Source organism: Nannospalax galili, unplaced genomic scaffold (genome assembly GCF_000622305.1).
Source record: "Nannospalax galili isolate Female #2095 unplaced genomic scaffold, S.galili_v1.0 scaffold741, whole genome shotgun sequence".
NCBI lineage: Eukaryota > Metazoa > Chordata > Mammalia > Rodentia > Spalacidae > Nannospalax > Nannospalax galili.
In genome coordinates this window covers 1876792-1895585 of record NW_008346093.1, presented here as the reverse complement: position 1 = coordinate 1895585, position 18794 = coordinate 1876792, and the positions used below count along the sequence as shown (strand labels likewise).

General features: G+C 43.3%; 1 protein-coding gene across 1 annotated transcript; it reads left to right on the top strand.

The window, feature by feature from the left end:
- The first annotated feature begins 5246 nt into the window (after positions 1 to 5246).
- On the top strand, positions 5247 to 16175 carry Ucma (upper zone of growth plate and cartilage matrix associated). The gene is made up of 3 exons (XM_017800452.1): positions 5247 to 5373; positions 10080 to 10178; positions 16132 to 16175. The coding sequence occupies exons 1-3, from the start codon at positions 5247 to 5249 to the stop codon at positions 16173 to 16175; spliced, it is 270 nt and encodes an 89-aa protein (XP_017655941.1).
- The last annotated feature ends 2619 nt before the right edge of the window (positions 16176 to 18794 follow it).

Sequence of the window (18794 nt, the reverse complement as noted above, 5' to 3'; positions counted from 1 at the left end):
CTCTGCCTCCCAAGTGCTGGGATTAAAGGCATGCGCCACCACGTCCAGCAAAATATTTTTTTTAAAACCCTCTCTGTGATTTAAAATAAATTAAAAATACTTAACTAAGATGTTGGGCATGGTGGTGGAAGCCTTTAATCCCAGCATTTGGGAGGCAGAGGCAGGCAGATCTTTGTGAGTTTGAGGCCAGCCTGGTCTACATAGTGAGTTCTAGGCCAGCTGGGGCTACAGGGAGACCCTGTCTCAAAAAGGCAAAAAAGAACACAAAAAAACAAAACTTAACTGGCACAGGAAATACATTAACCCACCAGAATCAACACTCACAGTAAGCAGTTTTCTGGAATTCACCTTCAGATAATGTACTGTGGCAAGTGAGGGCCTGAGAGAGGGCAGTAGAGGGTACTGGGAGAGGGCTCTGGCAAGTAGCTATTTATCTACTGATAAGAATTTAGGTGAGAGGCACTATTGAACATTGATCCTAAGGCCTTACGCATACTAATGAATGCTCTACAGTTGGGCTATATCCCTGGTGCATATATATTTGAGATAGTATCTTGCTATGTTGCCCAGGTAGCTCTGAACTTGGAATCCTCCTGCCTCAGCTTCCCATGAGTGGCTTGGATTACAGGTATGTGCCACCATGCCTGGCAAAAAAGTATTTAAAGATCTGGGGTTTTGTTGTTGTTTTGGGGACAGGCTCTCCTGGTAGCCCCATCTAGCCTGGAATTCAATATGTAGGCCAGGCTTATCTGAATCTCATAGATATCCACCTGCCTCTGCCTCCTGAGTGTGCTCGGCAGTATTTTAAGATCTGAATAACTTGGGGCTGGAGAGATGACTCAGTGATTAAGAGCCCTGGCTACTCTTGAAAAGGACCCAGGTTCGATTCCTAGCACCCACATGGCAGTTAACAACTGCCTGTAACTCCAGTTTCAGAGAATCTGATGCTCTCTTCTGATCTTCACCAGCATTGTATGACATGGGTACACCTACCTACATGCAAGCAATACACTCATGCGCACAAAAATAAAAATAATAAGTAAAATATATTAAAAAACAATTTTAACAGGCAAGAAGGACTGAACTAACTCCTCTAAACCAAAGGGCTTGGCTGGATGGGTTTAAAGTGCTGGGTGGGAGAATCATAGGCCACCTGTGTACAATAATTGGCCTTGATAACCCCAAAGTTAGGTACTTACCCTTTCGCCATTGCTGGGAGATGAAGGTACTAGCTCCTTCCACATTTATGCTGCAAAAAGATGGATCTTATGTCTTTCTGAACGACATTCCTGAATGAAACTGGAAGTCACAAGTACAATTATCCCTTTGAATCTGGAGTTCTATCTGAAAATTCAACCAACTAAAATATTCAAAACTAGTTTTAAAAATTGCATGTGAACTGCATGCATTGTTCCCTAACTCATATAGCACAATTATTTATATAACATTTACATTGTATTGGGAATTATAAGTATCTAGAGATGACTTGAAGTATATGGGAGCCAGGCATTGTGATGTAGGACTATATTCCCAGCATTTGAGAAGCTGAGACAGGAGGATTGTGAATTCATGGTCAGCCTGGGCTACATAGCACATTTGAGGTCATTTTGAACTATGTAGCAAAGCCATGTCCCCCCAAAAGAAATATACAAAAAATAAAGTATATAGAAAATGTGCATATGTTATATGCAAATATGCCACTTTTATATAAGGGATGTAAGCCCTTTGGGTATCTGTGGGGACTTCTGGAACTAATCTCTCTATATGTCTGGATATTTGAAGGGAGCAAAAGAAACATTTATAATCTCAAGTCTTCTAAAGTGAATAGTCTAAGAAAAGGTAAGTCAGAGTGTCCTAGAGGCAGGAAGAAATTTGTTTAAAGTTTAGCCAAACTAGGGAAATGTTAAAAAGCTATCTTGATGATCCTTTTAGTTAGCCCCTCATAAGTACACCCCCAAATTCACTCTTTCTGTTGGAGAAGGACCTCAACTCCAGGAACATATGAATGTGAAAATTTCAGGCCCCTGTATGAGTTCCTTCTTATGAATGGCCCACTCACATGACCACATGAATGCTTCCTTTTAATGCTCTCAGGCAAGAGTATTTTCATTGAGTAATTCAATAAACATTTATGAGGCAGCTAGCTGTACCAGATGGTACACTGGGTATGAACCAGGTAGAAACTCCCCTCAAAGCATCATAGGAGACAGATAAATAAGACAGATGAATAAATGAAAGTTTTAAACATGATATGAAAGTCCTTAAAGTCATCTGGAGACTCAGATATCTACCCAACAGAAATAAAAGCATATGCCCACACCAGCACTTGCACACAAAAATGCACTGTGTAACATTATACACAGTGAGCAAAGGATGGTAACAACTCATTGCCTATCAACTGATAAAAGACAAAACATGGCATACCCTTATTATTCAGTATTCTTCAATAATAAAAAGAACTGAAGTTCTGATATATGTCATACCAAGGATAAACCTCAAAACATTATGCCAGCTGAAAGAAGCCAGACATAGAAGGCCACATGTTGTATGGTTCCGTTCAGATGAAATGATAAAAGTAGGCAAATTCATAGTCACAGAGCATACATGAGAGGTTGCCAAAAGCCTTGGTGTTGAGGAAAATGGGAAAATGACTGCTAATGAATGTGGGGATTCTTTCTAAGGTAACAAAAGGGCTATAAAGTTGATTGTGGTGATGGTTACCCTTTTTGTGAATACTATAAATGAGTAAATAATATGGTGTATAAATTACATCTCAAAAAAATGTGTCACAATGGGAGATGGAGAGATGACTCAGCAGGTAAGAGAACTTGCTGCTCAAGCATGAAGACTGGAGTTCAGATTCCAGTACTCATATCAGGCAACTTAAAATTAATTGCCTGTATCTCCAGTGTATAATTTAAATGAGTAAAAAATATGGTATATAAATTACATCCCAAAAAATGTGTCACAGCTGGGTGTGGTAGTGCACATCTGTAGTCCCAGCACTTGGAAGGCAGAGGCAGGTGGATCTCTATGAGTTCAAGGCCAACCTGGTTTACATAGTGAGTTCCAGCCAGCTGGGGCTACAGGGAAACCCTGTCTCAAAAAGACAAAAAAAAGTATTACAGTGGGAGATGGAGAGATAACTCAGCAGTTAAGAGCACTTGCTGCTCAATCATGATGACAAGAGTTCAGATCCCAGTACCCATACCAGGAAACTTAAAATTAATTGCCTGTATCTCCAGCTCCAAGGGATCTGAATTTTCTTCTGGTCTCTTTGGGCACCTGCACACACACGTGTGCATACACTCACAAAGACACATGCACACATATACATATTTTAAATTTCTTTTTATGAGTTTATTTTAATGAGAGATTACTTTTTCATGCTAATCTCATTCTTTTCTTTGAAATACATCTCGTCTGTTTTGTTTTTATCATAGGTTGATCATTTTGGATTTTTTAATACAAAAATTTTTAAGCAGCAGTTCCTAATAGCTGATAAATATTGGAAGACATTTGATGGTGTAATACTTTTCTACACTGGTAATGAAGGGGACATTACTTGGTTTTCAAATCATACAGAAATGTTACAGGCCAGGCGTGGTGATGCACACCGTTAATCCTAGCACTTGGGAGACAGAGGCAGGTGAGTCTCTGTGAGTTTGAGGCTAGCCTGATGTACATAGTGAGTTCCAGGCCAGTTGGGGCTACAGGGAGACTCTGTCTCAAAAATACCCCCCAAAATAATAATAAAATAACAATAAAATAATAAAATGGTAACAAAACCACAAAAATACACATATGTGTATTAACTAATGTGAAAATAGCTTCAGGACACTCATGTGCAGGAGTCAATGAGCAGGGCATGGTATAGGGACTTCAAAGAAAGATTAAGAAGGTAACCTCTGAAGGCTAAGGTTCTCAAAGCCCTGTGAGAGTGGAAGGCAGCTTAGAAATAAGCGATAGATGTTTTCTTTTAATGTTCTTAAGCAAGAATATTTTCACAGACTGATTCAGTAAATACTTAAGAAGCAGCTGGTTTGAGCTAGGGAATATATTAGGCATTATGAGATGGAAATTTCCCCTCAAAGAGACCTCAAGGCACTAAAGAACATACATACATGAAGCCAGATTAGAATGGAAGGCTTTGTCACAGTCCCAGAATAGCCAGGCCTCCTTGTGGACCTGCAGGTACCTCAGTGGTTCTAGAACACAGGAGTTTGTGGAGAAGCTGGAGGCAGACACTGGCTGGGTACTGGGAGAAGTTTGATCTTCATCTTCAGAGAGACACAGGAGAGGCTGACAAATATGAGCACAAGCCCCAGGTCCAGGCTTCTTGGCTCAATTCCAGCTCTGGATTTACCCAGCTTCACAGACTTAGCAAGTCACTTTACCTCCCCAACCTTAATACCCTCCTCTGTCAGACTGACATGAGAATTAGTGCTAATGTATCCAAAGTCCTTGGAATGGGGCCTAGAAGGCTTTGAGCATCCAAGAATGCCTGCTAATGTGACAGTATAATGAGCCATTGGGAATTGACTGAGGGCTACTCAAGATGGAGAAATTAGAGTAAAATGAGACTTGGAGAAGGATGTTGCAACAGTCCAAGATGATGTCTGGTGATGTCAGGAGCAGTGGGGATGGCAAGAGCAGGGAGCATTTGAAAAGGTTGAAGAACCACAATTACTAAGATGTGGTGACCAGTGAGGTAAGGGAAGGACGAGGGTGGGAGGTGCATGTTTAAGGTGGCTTCTGAGTTTTTGATTGGGGTAAATGGGTGGTTGGATGGTGAGATTTGTTCCTAAAATGGAGAAAGCAGAAAGAGAAAAAAGCGGAGATAAAACATAAGAAACATGTGGTAGCTCATGCCTTTAATCCCAGCACTTGGGGGTCAAAGGCAGGGGGATCTCTATGAGATCAGTCTGGTCTACATAGCAACCCTGGGGTTACAGGGAGACCGTGTCTCAAAAAAAAAAAAGTAAAAGGAACCATTTCATGAGGTGGGCTCCCATAGAAGTTGGCTCTGTGATTGGTATGTGAGGGTTAGAGGGCCCCTACATATGATCTGGCAAACCCACTAAGTCCAGGACTTTCCTGTATGTCCTATCCCACAGTGCTGCAGGAGGGCACCAGCGCTTCTGTGGGCAGCAAACAGGCAGCCAAAGAGACCCAGGAAGGTGCGTATAGGGCCACCCTTAGATTCAGAGCAGCTGGATCCTGCTCCCCTATTCCCCAGGACCCCCATGCTGGTTGTGAAGGAATCCTTTCTAGTTTCAGGTATGAAACAGATTTTCACGCAAGAATCAGATGCTTCAAATTTCCTCAAGAGGCGTGGCAAGCAGTCTCCCAAATCCCAAGACGAGGTCAATGGTAAGGATGATGGGTGGGCTTCCTCCCACAGTGGAAGACCAAAGCCCTGGGCATCAGGATGACTGTAGCTCTGAATTAGAAATGGCTCAATGGGTGAAGATGACCTGACTTCGAACCCTGGGACCCACATGGTGGAGGGAGAGAACTGACTCCCACAAGTTGTCCTCTGACCTCCATACACATGCTGTGGCACACAAATGCCCCCCCCACACACACCATGAAATAAAAATGTAGAAACACTATTTCCCCGGTTGTGGGTCACAGGTTGAACTGAATGTAGTATGGGGTGAGGAACAACAAAGAGCACTGCCACATTGAGAGCACCCAGGATATATCCAGATTCAGAAAGGGGGAAAAGGCAAAGAGAACTCTGATTGGAACTAAAGGGAACAGAGCACTTCAGTGTGCTTTTTAGGTTACTGGCATGGCGCATTGTTGAACAAGGAGGCACATAGTTAAAGAGCACTGGGGACCAGAGAGCTGAGAAGTGTGGGTTTGGTGACAGCTCTGCTGTGAGTGGTCTGCCACCTTCTATCTGTGCTCCCAATTTCTTAGCCATAAACCCCTGAAAGCTGTGTCCAGACGGCCATGTTTTTCAAAGTTTTAATTTCCAGTAAGTTTGGGGGAGAGCATCTCCAGCACTCCAGAGAAACTGGAATCCCATGGATGTTGGACCCTGGTATCCTTGACCTGCCAGCCCTGGAGGCTTTGGAGTTTCCTAACCACTGAACTCGATTCTTCTAAGACTGAGCTCAGACTCCATGCTCCTTATACATGTAAATGAATGAACTCTTTGTGTCTTTCAACACGTTCAAAAAGTTGACTTCTTGTTCAGTACAAACAACTGAATTGTTTTCAAATGATGGGGAAGAACATGGATGGAAATGCTTGATTATTCTTTTTCTTTTTAAAAATTGGATAAGTATATAACCTACCACACTAGGAAAATTGCCAGACCTCATAGAAGTCGGGATGTGAAAGTGGGCCAAAGTCAAACAACACTGAAAAGTTGTGGTAGAAGTGGAGTCCTTGATTATAATCAGAGAAGCAACTTCTGGCAGACTTTAGAGAGGAAACAGGTATGACTTTAGAACAGACAATTGTTTTCCGTCCTAGAAAGTGACTCAGAATGAGATGCATGATTAAGCCTGAGGTCTCTGCCTTGGAGAGAGCTCAGTTCATCGGGCAGTGGTGGAGACCCAGAGTATCCAGGTGAATGCCCAGGACTGTACATCAGTGGATCAGCAGTCACCTAGCCAAGTTATGTGGACAGGCAAGGGAGCAACAGCCTTGCAATTAATTTGAACTTGGCCAGCCGACAACCTTGGGTGTTGCTTTCCACCTTTTTGTATGTATGTGTGAGTCAGAGTGGCTTGAACTTTTGAAGTAAGCTAGGTTTGCTGGCTAAGCAAACCCCTGGGATGTGCCTGTCCCCTCCTCCCCAGCTCTGGGATTACAAGTGCATGACATCATGCCCAGGTTTAAAAAAAAACAAAAAACATGGGCTTTCCACCTTTTTGTATGTATGTGTGAGTCAGAGTGGCTTGAACTTTTGAAGTAAGCTAGGTTTGCTGGCTAAGCAAACCCCTGGGATGTGCCTGTCCCCTCCTCCCCAGCTCTGGGATTACAAGTGCATGACATCATGCCCAGGTTTAAAAAAAAAACAAAAAACATGGGCTCCAAGAAGGAATGCCTACAATGCATACAGTGATACGTACTATAAAATACCTTTAGAAATGTTTTGATTTATTTTTATTTCATGTATATGAGTGTTTTACCTGAATGTAAATAAGTGTACCCATGTTGTGCAATGCCCATGGAGGCTAGAAGGGGATGTCAGATCCCCTGGAACTGGAGTTATGGACAGTTGTTAGTTACCATGTGGGTGCTTGGACCTGAACCCTGGTCCTCTACAAGAGGACCACTGAGACATCTCTCTAGCCCCTAAAATATCTTTTTGATTAGAGACAATTAAATCATTCTTAGTTGTTATTACATTAAGTGTGCATTTTTTGTACCTCTAGGAAGATGGTTTCTTTTACTAAGTGTACAGAGGATGGAAGTTCTTTAGGAATTGGCAGTCACTGCAGCACCTTTTTGGTATCTGGAGCCACATCAGAGCCTCTAGGGCATCAGAAGGGGAAGGAAGCCATGCAAGGTATGCTTGGCCAGTGCTCTGGCCAGCTGTGTGATCTCCATTAAGTCATGATGCCTCTCTGAGCCTGAATCTTCTCCTGAGAAATCCATAGGGTCGGGGGATGGACTGGACTACATATCCTTTCTATCGGGCTGATGTTTTCTGCCATTGTAAATAAATACAGGCTTTTGTGAAGAAACATAGGACCTACCGAAGAATCCGTACTAAGACAAATTCACAGATGATCTGTTTTTTTTTTAAATTATTTTTATTTTATGTGTATGAGTGCATTGTCTGCATGTGTGTAAGTGCATCTGTGTTGTGCAATGCCTGTGGCAGTCAAAAGAAGGCATCAGATTCCCTGGAACCGGAGTTACAGATGGTTGGTAGCTGCCATGTGGGTGCTGGGAATTGAACCCGGATCCTCTACAAGAGCAGTCAGTGCTCTTAACCGCTGATCCATCTCTCCAGCCCATAATCTGGTTTTTAATGTGTTAAATAATATAAATAAGTAGTACACAGTTTACTAATGGACACTCTTTGCTTCTAAGAGGAATTTGAAATACTCTTTCTGTCTTCTTTCCTTCCCTTCCTTCCTTCTCTTCCCTCTATTTCTTCTTTTTTTTTAATGTGTATGCATGTATTGCCTGCATGTAGGTAAGTGCACCCGTGTCATGCAATGCCCGCAGAGGTCAGAAGAGGCTGTCAGACCCCCTAGGACTGGAGTTATGGACAGTTGTTAGTTGCCATGTGGGTGCTGGGATTTGAACCCAGGTCTTCTGCAAGAACAACCCGTGTTCTTAGCCGCTGAGCCATCTCTCCAGCCCCTCTTCCCTCTATTTCTACTTCTTTTCTTCCCCCTTTCCTCCTTTCTTTTCTTTAAAAATTAAAAAAAAAATTATGGGGCTGGAGAGATGGCTCAGTGGTTAAGAGCACTGACTGCTCTTGCAGAGGATCTGGATCCGAATCCCAGCACTCACATGGGGGCTAACAACCATACATAACTCCAGTTCCAGGGGAATCAAATGCTTTCTTCTGACTTCTGCAGGCATTGCACAACAAGGGTACATTTACCTATATGCAGGCAATACGCTCATATACATAAAATAAAAATAATAAATAAAAAATTTCCTAGAAATTTTATTTAGTGGGGGGGGGCACATACATTACACAGTATGTGTATGTAGGTCAGAGAACAACCTGTGGAAGTTGATTCTCTCTTTTCACCATGTTGGTTCTGGAGATTGAACTTAGGCTGTCAACCTTGGTGGCAAGCATCCTTACGTGCTGAACCATCTCCATGACCCCTTTCTTTCCTTTCTCTTCACTCCCTCCCCAAATCCTCTTTTCCCCAGTACTGGGGATTGAATCCAAGGTCTTGTGCATGTTAGGCAAGCACTCAACCAGCGAACTATTCTCCAGCCTGAGACAGTTTCTAATATTACAGTTTTGCAAAGAAATCCAGCACTGCTGTATTGCGATGTGGTGATGGGGGATCATGCCTTTCCTTGACTTTTCTGCTTCTCTCCTTTTTGCAGTGCAGAGGCAGTAAGTGAACTGCAGTACCCTCTGTGATGGCAGACCCCTTGAGAATGTGAGGTGTCCTGAGGAGCCAGGTCTTCCTGAAGTGGGTGTGACCTACATGCTGTCACTAAGTTCTCCAGTGGGTGCACACATTAGAACCTTGAAAGTAGAGAGCTTAAATAATACCCTCCTGACCACCAAAGCTGAGATTTTTATTTTAGCAGCCATCATGCTTGGTGAAAATTTATTGCTGTTGTTTTACGGTGTTGGGGATCAAATCCAAGGACTTGTACGTGCTAGGTAGGTGCTCTGCTATACAGCCACACCCCAAGCCTGCTGACATTTTGTTGAGGGCCCCTCCCTCTTATGTGGAAGGATAACATCTTCCTAATTTGCCTTAATTTTTTTTTAGAGAGGGTCTCCCTGTAGCCACACCTGGCCTGGATTCAGTATGGAGATCAGGCTGACCTCAAACTCACAGAGATCTGTCTGCCTCTGTCTCCCAAGTGCTGGGATTAAAGGTGTGTACCCCACGCCTGGCTCTTGCTTTCAAAATTTTAAAATTATTTGTGTATGTGTGTGGGTGCATGCCTGTCACAAAGCACATGTGTGGAGAAGTCAACTTAACAGTCAGAAGACAGCTTCTACCATGTGGGTTCCAGGGATCAAACTCAGGCCATCAGGCTTGATGGCATGTGTCTTCACCAGCTGAGCCATCTCACTGGACCCCCTTATCTACCTTTTTAATCCTACTTCCAGGCTGGGACAGGTGCTCAGAATTGCTGAATGGACTTGAAGTTATTCATCAATGTGAGATTGATTTAAACCCAATTAAACCTCTCATCTGTAAAATGGATCAATGGGACAGAATGGTTTCCCATACCCGTCAAGTTATATAGTCCATATAAGGCATGAACCAATTCTGCAAAGCCCTATACCTTTATCCTTCTTACACCAGATCCAGGTTCTCAGGTACACTGTCATGTCCCTCGACAGGTGCCCTCCATGCTTGAGAGCAGCTTTTGCATGTATTTTCTTTTCCCAGTGGAAAACAGGCAGAAACTGCAGGCTGATGAGCTGAGGAGAGAATATTATGGGGAGCAAAGGAATGAATTTGAGAACTTTGTGGAGGAACAAAAAGATAGTAAGTGCTCTCCAGCCAGCATCCTTGAGAAATAGAGTTTTGTGAGGAAAGCCCATGGCTTGCTCTCATGTCTTCATCCAGATGTTGCTTGGAGGATGGAGGTAAGGGGAGATCTATTTTCAGCTCCTATCCATGGAAAACTTGAAATAAAATCCCAAAATGACTATGTACAACTTGAAAAGTTATGGAAGAGGATAGAATACTTAGGGGAGTTGCTACTGGCTTGGGGACAGTTAAAGATCAGGGAGTTGTAACTGGATGGATGTTAAACTCCTGCCACTCCTGCTTAGGGATCAGTGTGTAGGTCTGTGGATCTAAGCACCCAAACCTGGGGCCTGGCTCCTGTACGGTGGTTGGGTAGGTATCAAACCCATGACCAATCACATTCCTTGGAGTCACATCAATGTAAGGACTCTAGGTGCTACCTTACCTTGGAAAATCAAGACCACCACTTACCTATTTATTATAGTCTTATTTTCTCTATTCCATCTTCAGGTGTGTGTGTTTATTTATGCATGTTTGCATATATATATATATATATATATATATATATATATGTGTGTGTGTGTGTGTGTGTGTGTAGGGGGGTGCACATGCACATGGGAACATGTATGTGGAAGCCTGAAGGTTGTTATCAGGAATCATCCCTAACCACTCTTCCACCTGATACATTGAGACAGGGTCTCTCAATCATATCTAAAGCTTGTTGATATGACTAGTCTCACTCTGGGAGTTCCTTGTCTCTGCCTTCTGAGGTTGGAATTACAAGTGGGCTGCCATACTACCCCACATTTTACATGATCTGAACTCTGGCCCTCACACTTGCATGGTAAGTACTTTAACTACTAAAAACCATCTACTAGGCCAATAAGCATCTTGCCTGATCAGTGGAAACAAAGGAAGACAACTGAACTCACAAAGTACTGGTTTCTTATTATCCTGCCTTGTACCCTACCTTCACATCTATAGTCCATCTTGGGTTCCAATCACCACTAGCATCATGGACCCTGGAAGGTTTGTTGCATGGTCTTCTGTGCCCTCATTCATCTGTTGGTAGTACCCTTTTTACTAAGCTTTTGCTTACCTCTTGTCAATAGATAGAGTAGAAAAGGTACAGGGAGCCCAGCATCTCTAACAGGCAATCGGCATATCTCATTATTCCCTGAGGGCTCCTATCTGCTCTCAGGACATGCTAGTTGCATGAACTCTCAGCAGAGGGTGTCTGTGGCGGGGGGAGACAGGAATGGAGGAACCATACCCCACCCAGAGGGATTTGACATTGCAAGTGTCACTCACAGCAAAAACCTATAGGAACATTTAATTGGGTGGGGAGGGGAGAGGGAGAAAGAGAGCAAATATAGTTCTCTTTTGCTCTTTCTCTACCTTCGAGATCAACATGCTCCTAAGCAAAATCTCTTGGAACCTTTCAGCGCACATAAGCTTGGGTACAAAGCCCTCATTAAGGTTTTCTTAAGAGAAACCAGCTCTTTTGGCTCTCCTGGCTCACTAGCTGATGGATGAGGAGGTACCTCCTCTAGAGGCGCCTCCTAGTGGAGAGATTGTCCATTGCCCTGCCATGAGGCTCCTGGCTAAGCCTTGCAAGCAGGTGTTGGGCTCAAACCCTAGGAAATCAAGACTTCTTGGGAACACAATGCAGAGGACTCAGACCATTATATCTCAGAAGCAAATACTTCTGTTAGAGACTTGTTGACCTTGGCGGGCACTGAGAAGAACTGTTTAGTTTTTTTTTTTTTTTAACTGAGAATTTGGCTTCCAAATTTCCTTCAGTGTGATTTTTACTCATAATTTCCATAGTAACAGTTGACTTGGGGAATTTTAAAATGTTTGAGGTCCTCAACAGGTCTGGCGGGGCAGGCATGCAATCCTAGCACTCAGTGGGTTGAACCAAGGGATCTCAAGTTTGAGGCCAACTTGGGCTATATAGTGAGACTCCCTTAAAAAACAAAAATAAAAAAAAAAAACAGAAAACAAAAGTGGAGACTGGAGAGATGGCTCAGTAGTCAAGAGCACTGCTAACAACCCTCTGTAAGTCCAGTTTCAGGGAATCCGACACCTTCTTCTGACCTCTGTGGGTATTACATGATATGTGTGTCCTTACCTACATGCAGGCAATGCGTATATTCATACATATAAAATAAATAAGAGGCCGGGTGTTGTGGCGCATGCCTTTAATCCCGGCATTCAGGAGGCAGATGCAGGTAGATAAGGCCAGGTCTACATAGTGAGTTCCAGGTCAGCTGAGGCCGCAGGGAGATCCTGTCTCAAAAAAGGCAATAAATAAATAAATAAATAAATAAATTTTTTCTGAGGAAAAAAAATAGGCATGGTTTATTTATTTATTTATTTATTTGGTCTTTTTGAGACAGGGTCTCCCTGTTGCCTCAGCTGACCTGGAACTTAATATGTAGACCACGCTGGCCTCAAACTCAGAGATCCACGTGCCTCTGCCTCTGCCTCCCAAGTTCTGGGATTAAAGGCAGGTGCCACCACGCCCAGCTATAAATAATTATTTTAATATATAAACAAAAGCTAAACAGAAATGTATCACTTCCAAATCTCCAGCACATGGGTGGAAAAATTCAGATTTTTTTTTCTTCCCTTTCATGAAGAATTGGGATATAGTTAGGCAACTCCAGGATGACAGGTCCTCTTAGAGGATACTAAGACTGCAGTCCTCAAGCCTCACCCTACAGGGAGGCTACTATGGAGCAAAGCCTGTCATTACAGCAGCTGTTAACACAGTATTTGTACTGAACCATCTAATTCCTGCAACTTGCCTCTGAGACAGGTCTTGCCATGAAAGACCGAGGCTTAGAAAGGGCACATGAATATCCAGGATGACGTGCTGGAAGAGGCCCTAGGAACAGTCCTTGGCATGTTTGCCAGCAAAGCTGCTGTTTTTATCCATCAAGGATGATCACATTCAAGGAGGCTTTTGGGTTCTTCCAATTGGCCCACACAGATGATGGCATGAACAGGGTAAAAGAGGGTGGCCTAAAGGGTCTTTCCAGAGCTCAAGAAGGAAGGGGCAAAGAGAGGGAGGTCTAGTTCCTCATAGGATAACATTTTGAAAAAGGTAGAATTCATCTCCCCCTCACTTGCCTCTCTGTCCCAGAGGTCTGGTTGCCTGAAACCTCACCATGCTCAAAGTATACACTTGAGTCTTTCTCTGAGCACCCTGCCCCTTGGGACCTGGTATCAGCTAGCTGTTTTACCTGATAGCTACCTGCTCTAAGATTAATTGGTGCTGGATATTTGAATTCTGCTGCTTCACAAAAGGGACGTCTAACAACAAAAAGATGCCTAATCAACTTCTATTCAAAATCACACTCTCAAAGAGGAGCTGCTCCACTAAGCTTGAGGAACATGTGGTAAGGCCTAAGGAGAACAGCCAAAACTCTGGCCTGGGTTGGGCTCTGGGTATGCAGTACCAAGCCTTGGGTACTAACTACCTAAGGGGATTTTCAGCACCAAAAGGAGAATCCCCAGCCACCATGGTGCCTGACAAAGTGGTAACTGGGTCTTCTTTCTTGGCCCAAACATCTGACTCTCACCTATGCTAAGGGCCATAGGGACATCCATTCTCTGCACATCTCCATGCCACTAACCTGAGGCCATACAGGATCCCAGGCTCACTAGTCCTCAAATAAGGTTCACAAACTTTTGAATCTCACATTTCAGAAAATCAAGGAAACAAAAACATTTTTAGGTTTTAATCCTAGAAATCACCTTCTTCTGTTAGGACTTCCCATCATTCAATCTTTTTTTTTTTTTTTTTTTTTTTTTTGAGACAGGGTCTCCCTGTAGCCCCAGTTGGCCTGGAACTTGCTATGTAGATCAGGTTGGCCTGGAACTCACAGAGATACGCCTGCCTCTGCCTCCCAAGTGCTGGAACTAAAGCCATGCACCACCACACCCAGCTCATTCAAACATTTTTAATGAATGCTTTCCTTTAAAAACAGTGGATATATATTTATCCATTTTAACCATTTTTAAGTATACAGGCCAGTGGCATTAGTACATTCATGCTGTATAACTGTCACCATTTCTACTACCCCAAACAGAAATCCTGTACTCACTAAGCAATAATTCCCTGTTCCTCTTTCCCCAGCACTGGTTGTCTCTAATGTATCTTCTGTCTGTTGGAATTTGCCTACTCTATTTCATGAACGGAATCACACTGTATTTGTCTTGTGTTTGCTTATTTCACTTGGCGTGTTTTCAAGGTTTATCCATAATAAAACATGGGCTATAATGTCATTCCTTTTAATGGCTTAATATTTGTGTATTATGTATACAACATTTTGTTTATGTGTAATTTCAGTTTTGGGGAAGTCAAGGCAGGAGAATAAGAAAGAAATTCAAGGTCATCCTTGGCTACATGAATTCAAGGCAAGCCTGGGGTATATAAGATCTTGTCTCAGAATAATTTTTTCCAAATATTAGAGGTCTTGTGACATCTGCTAGTGCCTTAATGACAACTAATAGTGAAAGGTAGTCTTAAGTTGGCACGAAAAGTTTAATTCTAAAGCTACACAAAGATGCTATTTGGAAATGTGTCTTACTTAAACACAAGTAAAATCAAGATTTTTCTTATTCACTAAAAACTTCCTTCAGGTGGGGTATGGTAGGCATGCTGTTAATCCCAGCTGGGCAGGTAGAGGGAGGCAGATCTCTGTGAGATCACATAGAAGATTCAGGCCAGCTAGGTATATAGGGAGACTCTGTCTCAAAATAAACAAAACCAAATAAAATCCCAAAACAAAACAAACTTCCTTCTATCCTTTTTCACTCCCAAGTGTTTCAAGCATGTGAAAAATTGTCCAGTATGAGCCCCATAGAATCAGCACCCCAAAGCCCATTTATGAAACTTTTCCCACACTTGCTTATCTATCCCTTTTCCACTTAGAAACAGAATTTTATCTTTGAAGCTTAGAAAATGTAGAACAAGCCAGATGTGGTGGCACACAGCTCAAATTCCAGCAGGATTATGAGTTTGAGGCCAGTCTGGACTGCATAATTAGTTCCAGGCTGGCCTGTGTTACATAACAAGACCTTGTCTCAAAAACAAGACAGAAGCGTATAAAGGGAAAAACTACTCATAATCCATTATTCCACACTGACAATGATTTCCACACACGGCTTTTTCTTTTAAGTTAAAATACTTTTAAATGTTTTAATTCTTTTTTTGGTATTTTTGAGACAGGTTCTTCCTGTAGTCCCAGCTTGCTTGGAACTCACTATGTAGACCAGGCTGGCCTTGAATTCACAGAGATCCGCCTGCCTCTGCTCTCAGGGGCTGAGATTAAAGGCATTATGTCACCATTCTTGGCTTAAAAATATCTTTTATACTTATTTCCTTTGTGTGTGTGTGTGTGTGTGTGTGTGTATGTATGTATGTATGTATGTATGGTGTGTGCACGTGCCATGGCATGCATGTGGAGGTCAGAAGACAACTTGTAGGAGTCAGTTCTTTCTACCATGTTGGTTCTGAGGCTCAAACTCAGGTCATCAGGTTTGGTGGCAAGCACCTCTACCTGCTGAGCCATCTCATTAGCCTCCATGCAGGATCTTTTCAAGGCACAACTTGTTCCCATGTGGCTATTATATTCTTACTTCTTAGTTTGGTGTCTTGTTATCTGTCTGAGCCAGGGACTGCATGAGCCCCTTCCTCCTATTGCTGGTAACGTAGGCAAGGCAGCTCAAGTGCCAGATGTTGGTCTTGTTCTGATTCTGCTGGCAGCCAGGTGTTACCCTTACTCTCGTTGTACTCATAGTCATGGGCCCCTTCTGCCTCCATTCTTGTAAGTCTCCAGGGCTCACAGGCACCCTTGGCTCATGTCAGCTGTTGGCAGGTGCTATGACCGATGGCTACTCAGCTGCTGGGCTGGGTGTCTGCAGTCTGCATAATCACTCCATCTTTCATTGCCAGAGCAGGAAAGGAGCCAGGAGGCAGTGGAACAGTGGCGGCAGTAGCATTACAATGGGCTGTACCCTTCTTATCTCTACAACCACCACATCTGACCTCACTCTGAGGCAGCTGGGAAGATGGAGCACGTAACAGCCTGTCCACCCTTGTACCAGCACCTCTCTCCTACACAGGCCCTTGAGGTGAGGCCCAGGTCTGTTGTGGCCAACAGCTCCAATAAACACACACTCCTTTTAGTGTGATGTATTACAATGCTTGGTTCTTGCTTCTATGTGTCTTTTGTTTTATTTTGTTTTGTTTTGTTTGAGGTGAGCAACTACCTGTGGCTCCTCCCAGTATTGCACTTACACCGTTGACCCCTTGTTTAGCCACTGTTCCTGAACTAGAACTCCCACCTGACAGGACAATTAAAAGCAGCACAGCAAAAAGATTTTATCTGCTTATAGCTTATAAATAAAAGTGTTGAATCAACCTTGTGTATCATCTTCACACAACTCCAAGGGCGCCACAAAGTGTCATGCTTAAAAGCATGATCTCCCACTGAGCTATACTCCCTGTCCTAACATTAAACACTGTTCACATCTTGGGCAGGCAGAATTGAGGAACCATCTTCTTAGTGCCAGGCACTCTGGTTTCGAAAGTTGCAGAATTAAGCTTGGAGCACAAGTCTCATCACAACAAAAGCCATAGCCAGGTTGTTTCCAGTGGCATGACACTTCTATAACTCCACGGTTATACTGTCACCAACCTCATTTCACTTTTCCTATACTGAGTAGTTTGGGATTGGCTTCTTTACAGGAAGTTTCTTTACCATGGTCCTGGTACAGGTTTGTCCAGCTTCCACACCAGGAAGCTTCTCTGTGGAGCAATAGGTGCTCAGGGAATCGTCTGGCGGTTTTAAGTTTCCCCCCCATAAACTATTTTACATTCAAACCACTGGCTGGTATGGTGTCTTCGTGCTGCCTTCACATGCCATTGTATATGCCAGAGTCCACACACCTATGCCTTCCTCAGTAAGAGGGATGAAACCTGAGTCCTGACTTCTACACCAGAAGCAGCAGCTTTCTCTGTGAAGAGGTTATCTGCTCAGTATTATTGGACATAGCTGCCAATCCTTTCTTAAAAGAAGCAAATTGAAAACATACACAGGTAAGCCTGGGGGAAGGAAACTGTAGAAATATATACTATTCATGGTGTCACCTTAGCTTCACCGATCAGACTAAATTAAACCAGACCTAACTAGGTCATGAGTGCCCTCCCACCTGCACAGTCTGCATATTCCTACCTCAATGCTTTGGCTCATCAGAAAAGCTGTTTAGGAACATACCTGCCATAGTTTGGATCTGGACTGTCCCAAAGGCCCATGTGTTTGAAGACATGGGACTCAATGTGGTGCTACTAGGAGGTGGTAGAAATTTAAGTGCACCCAGTATGAGGCCTTCTGGGGTTCTGGGATGTGTCCCTCAAGGGGACTATAGACCTTGGTGCTTTCCTTTCTATCTTGTACTTCCTAGCCATGAAACAAATAGTTTCGTTTTGTCACATGTTCCTGCCATGATATACCACCTCACCCAAAGTCAGAGGGTCAATCAATCATGAACTCCAAAATCAAGAAGGAAAACATAACCTTTCTCTCTTTATAAACTGCTTATCTCAGGTGTTTGCTACAAGGTCAGAAAGCTAAAATACTGTTGCTCCATCCAGACCTCTGGACATGCCATGCAGCTCTAAGTTATCAGTAGGAGACATTGATATAAGCTAATAACTTGGCAGATAACTCAACATTCATAGCTATTTTTACTTTATTATTTGAGGACACTGGGGTTACTTGGGAGGAATAAGCATCTCAGTTTTAAAAATAAACCTCAACAAAGAGTTGGGGTGGCTGACTTCTATCTGCTTAGTCTCTGATCTAAACTGGAGGAAGTGGTTTAAACAGAGCAAAAGTCAGAGATGTTCCTCTCTAACTTACTGGGCTGCAGACTCACACAAGGTCACATGGGGCTTCTTGTCCCATCCCAAAGGGACAGAACAAAGAGCCCCAGCAAGTTCCTGAGTACACCCACTGGCTCAGGGGTATTTTTAATTCCTAGGTTTGTTCTCTTGGGGTGGCTCCTTAAAGTACTTAATCCATACCTAGATTAGAAATTCTAAAGCATGCCAGGTATGGTGGTGCATGCCTTTAAGCTCAGCACTCAGGAAGCAGAGGCAGAGGCAGGCAGATCTCTGTGAGATCAAGGCCATCCTGCTCTACACAGCTGGGGCTACAGGGAGACCCTGCATTAAAAAACTGAAAACAAAGAGCTGGGAGTGGTGGTGTACACCTTTAATCCCAGCACTTGGGAGGCAGAGGCAGGCAAATCTCTTTGAGTTCTAGGTCAGTTGGGGCTATAGGGAGACCCTGTCTCAAAAAGACCCCCCCAAAAAACCCCCCATGAAATCCTAAAGCAACATCAAGTGACATGGGAGTTGTAAGCCTCTCTAATGGGGCTTACATGTGAGTAATGGTGTAAGCTTAGCCTGGTGTGTGAGCTCACATCTTCAGTCTGGACTATATATTGCTGGGCTAGTGATCCAAAGGAGGTTAGACTTTGCTCAATGAAACTGCCCTTCTGGTTGGTCAGAAGCCAGATGCCAAAACAAGCCTTGAGGACTTTACCATTTGA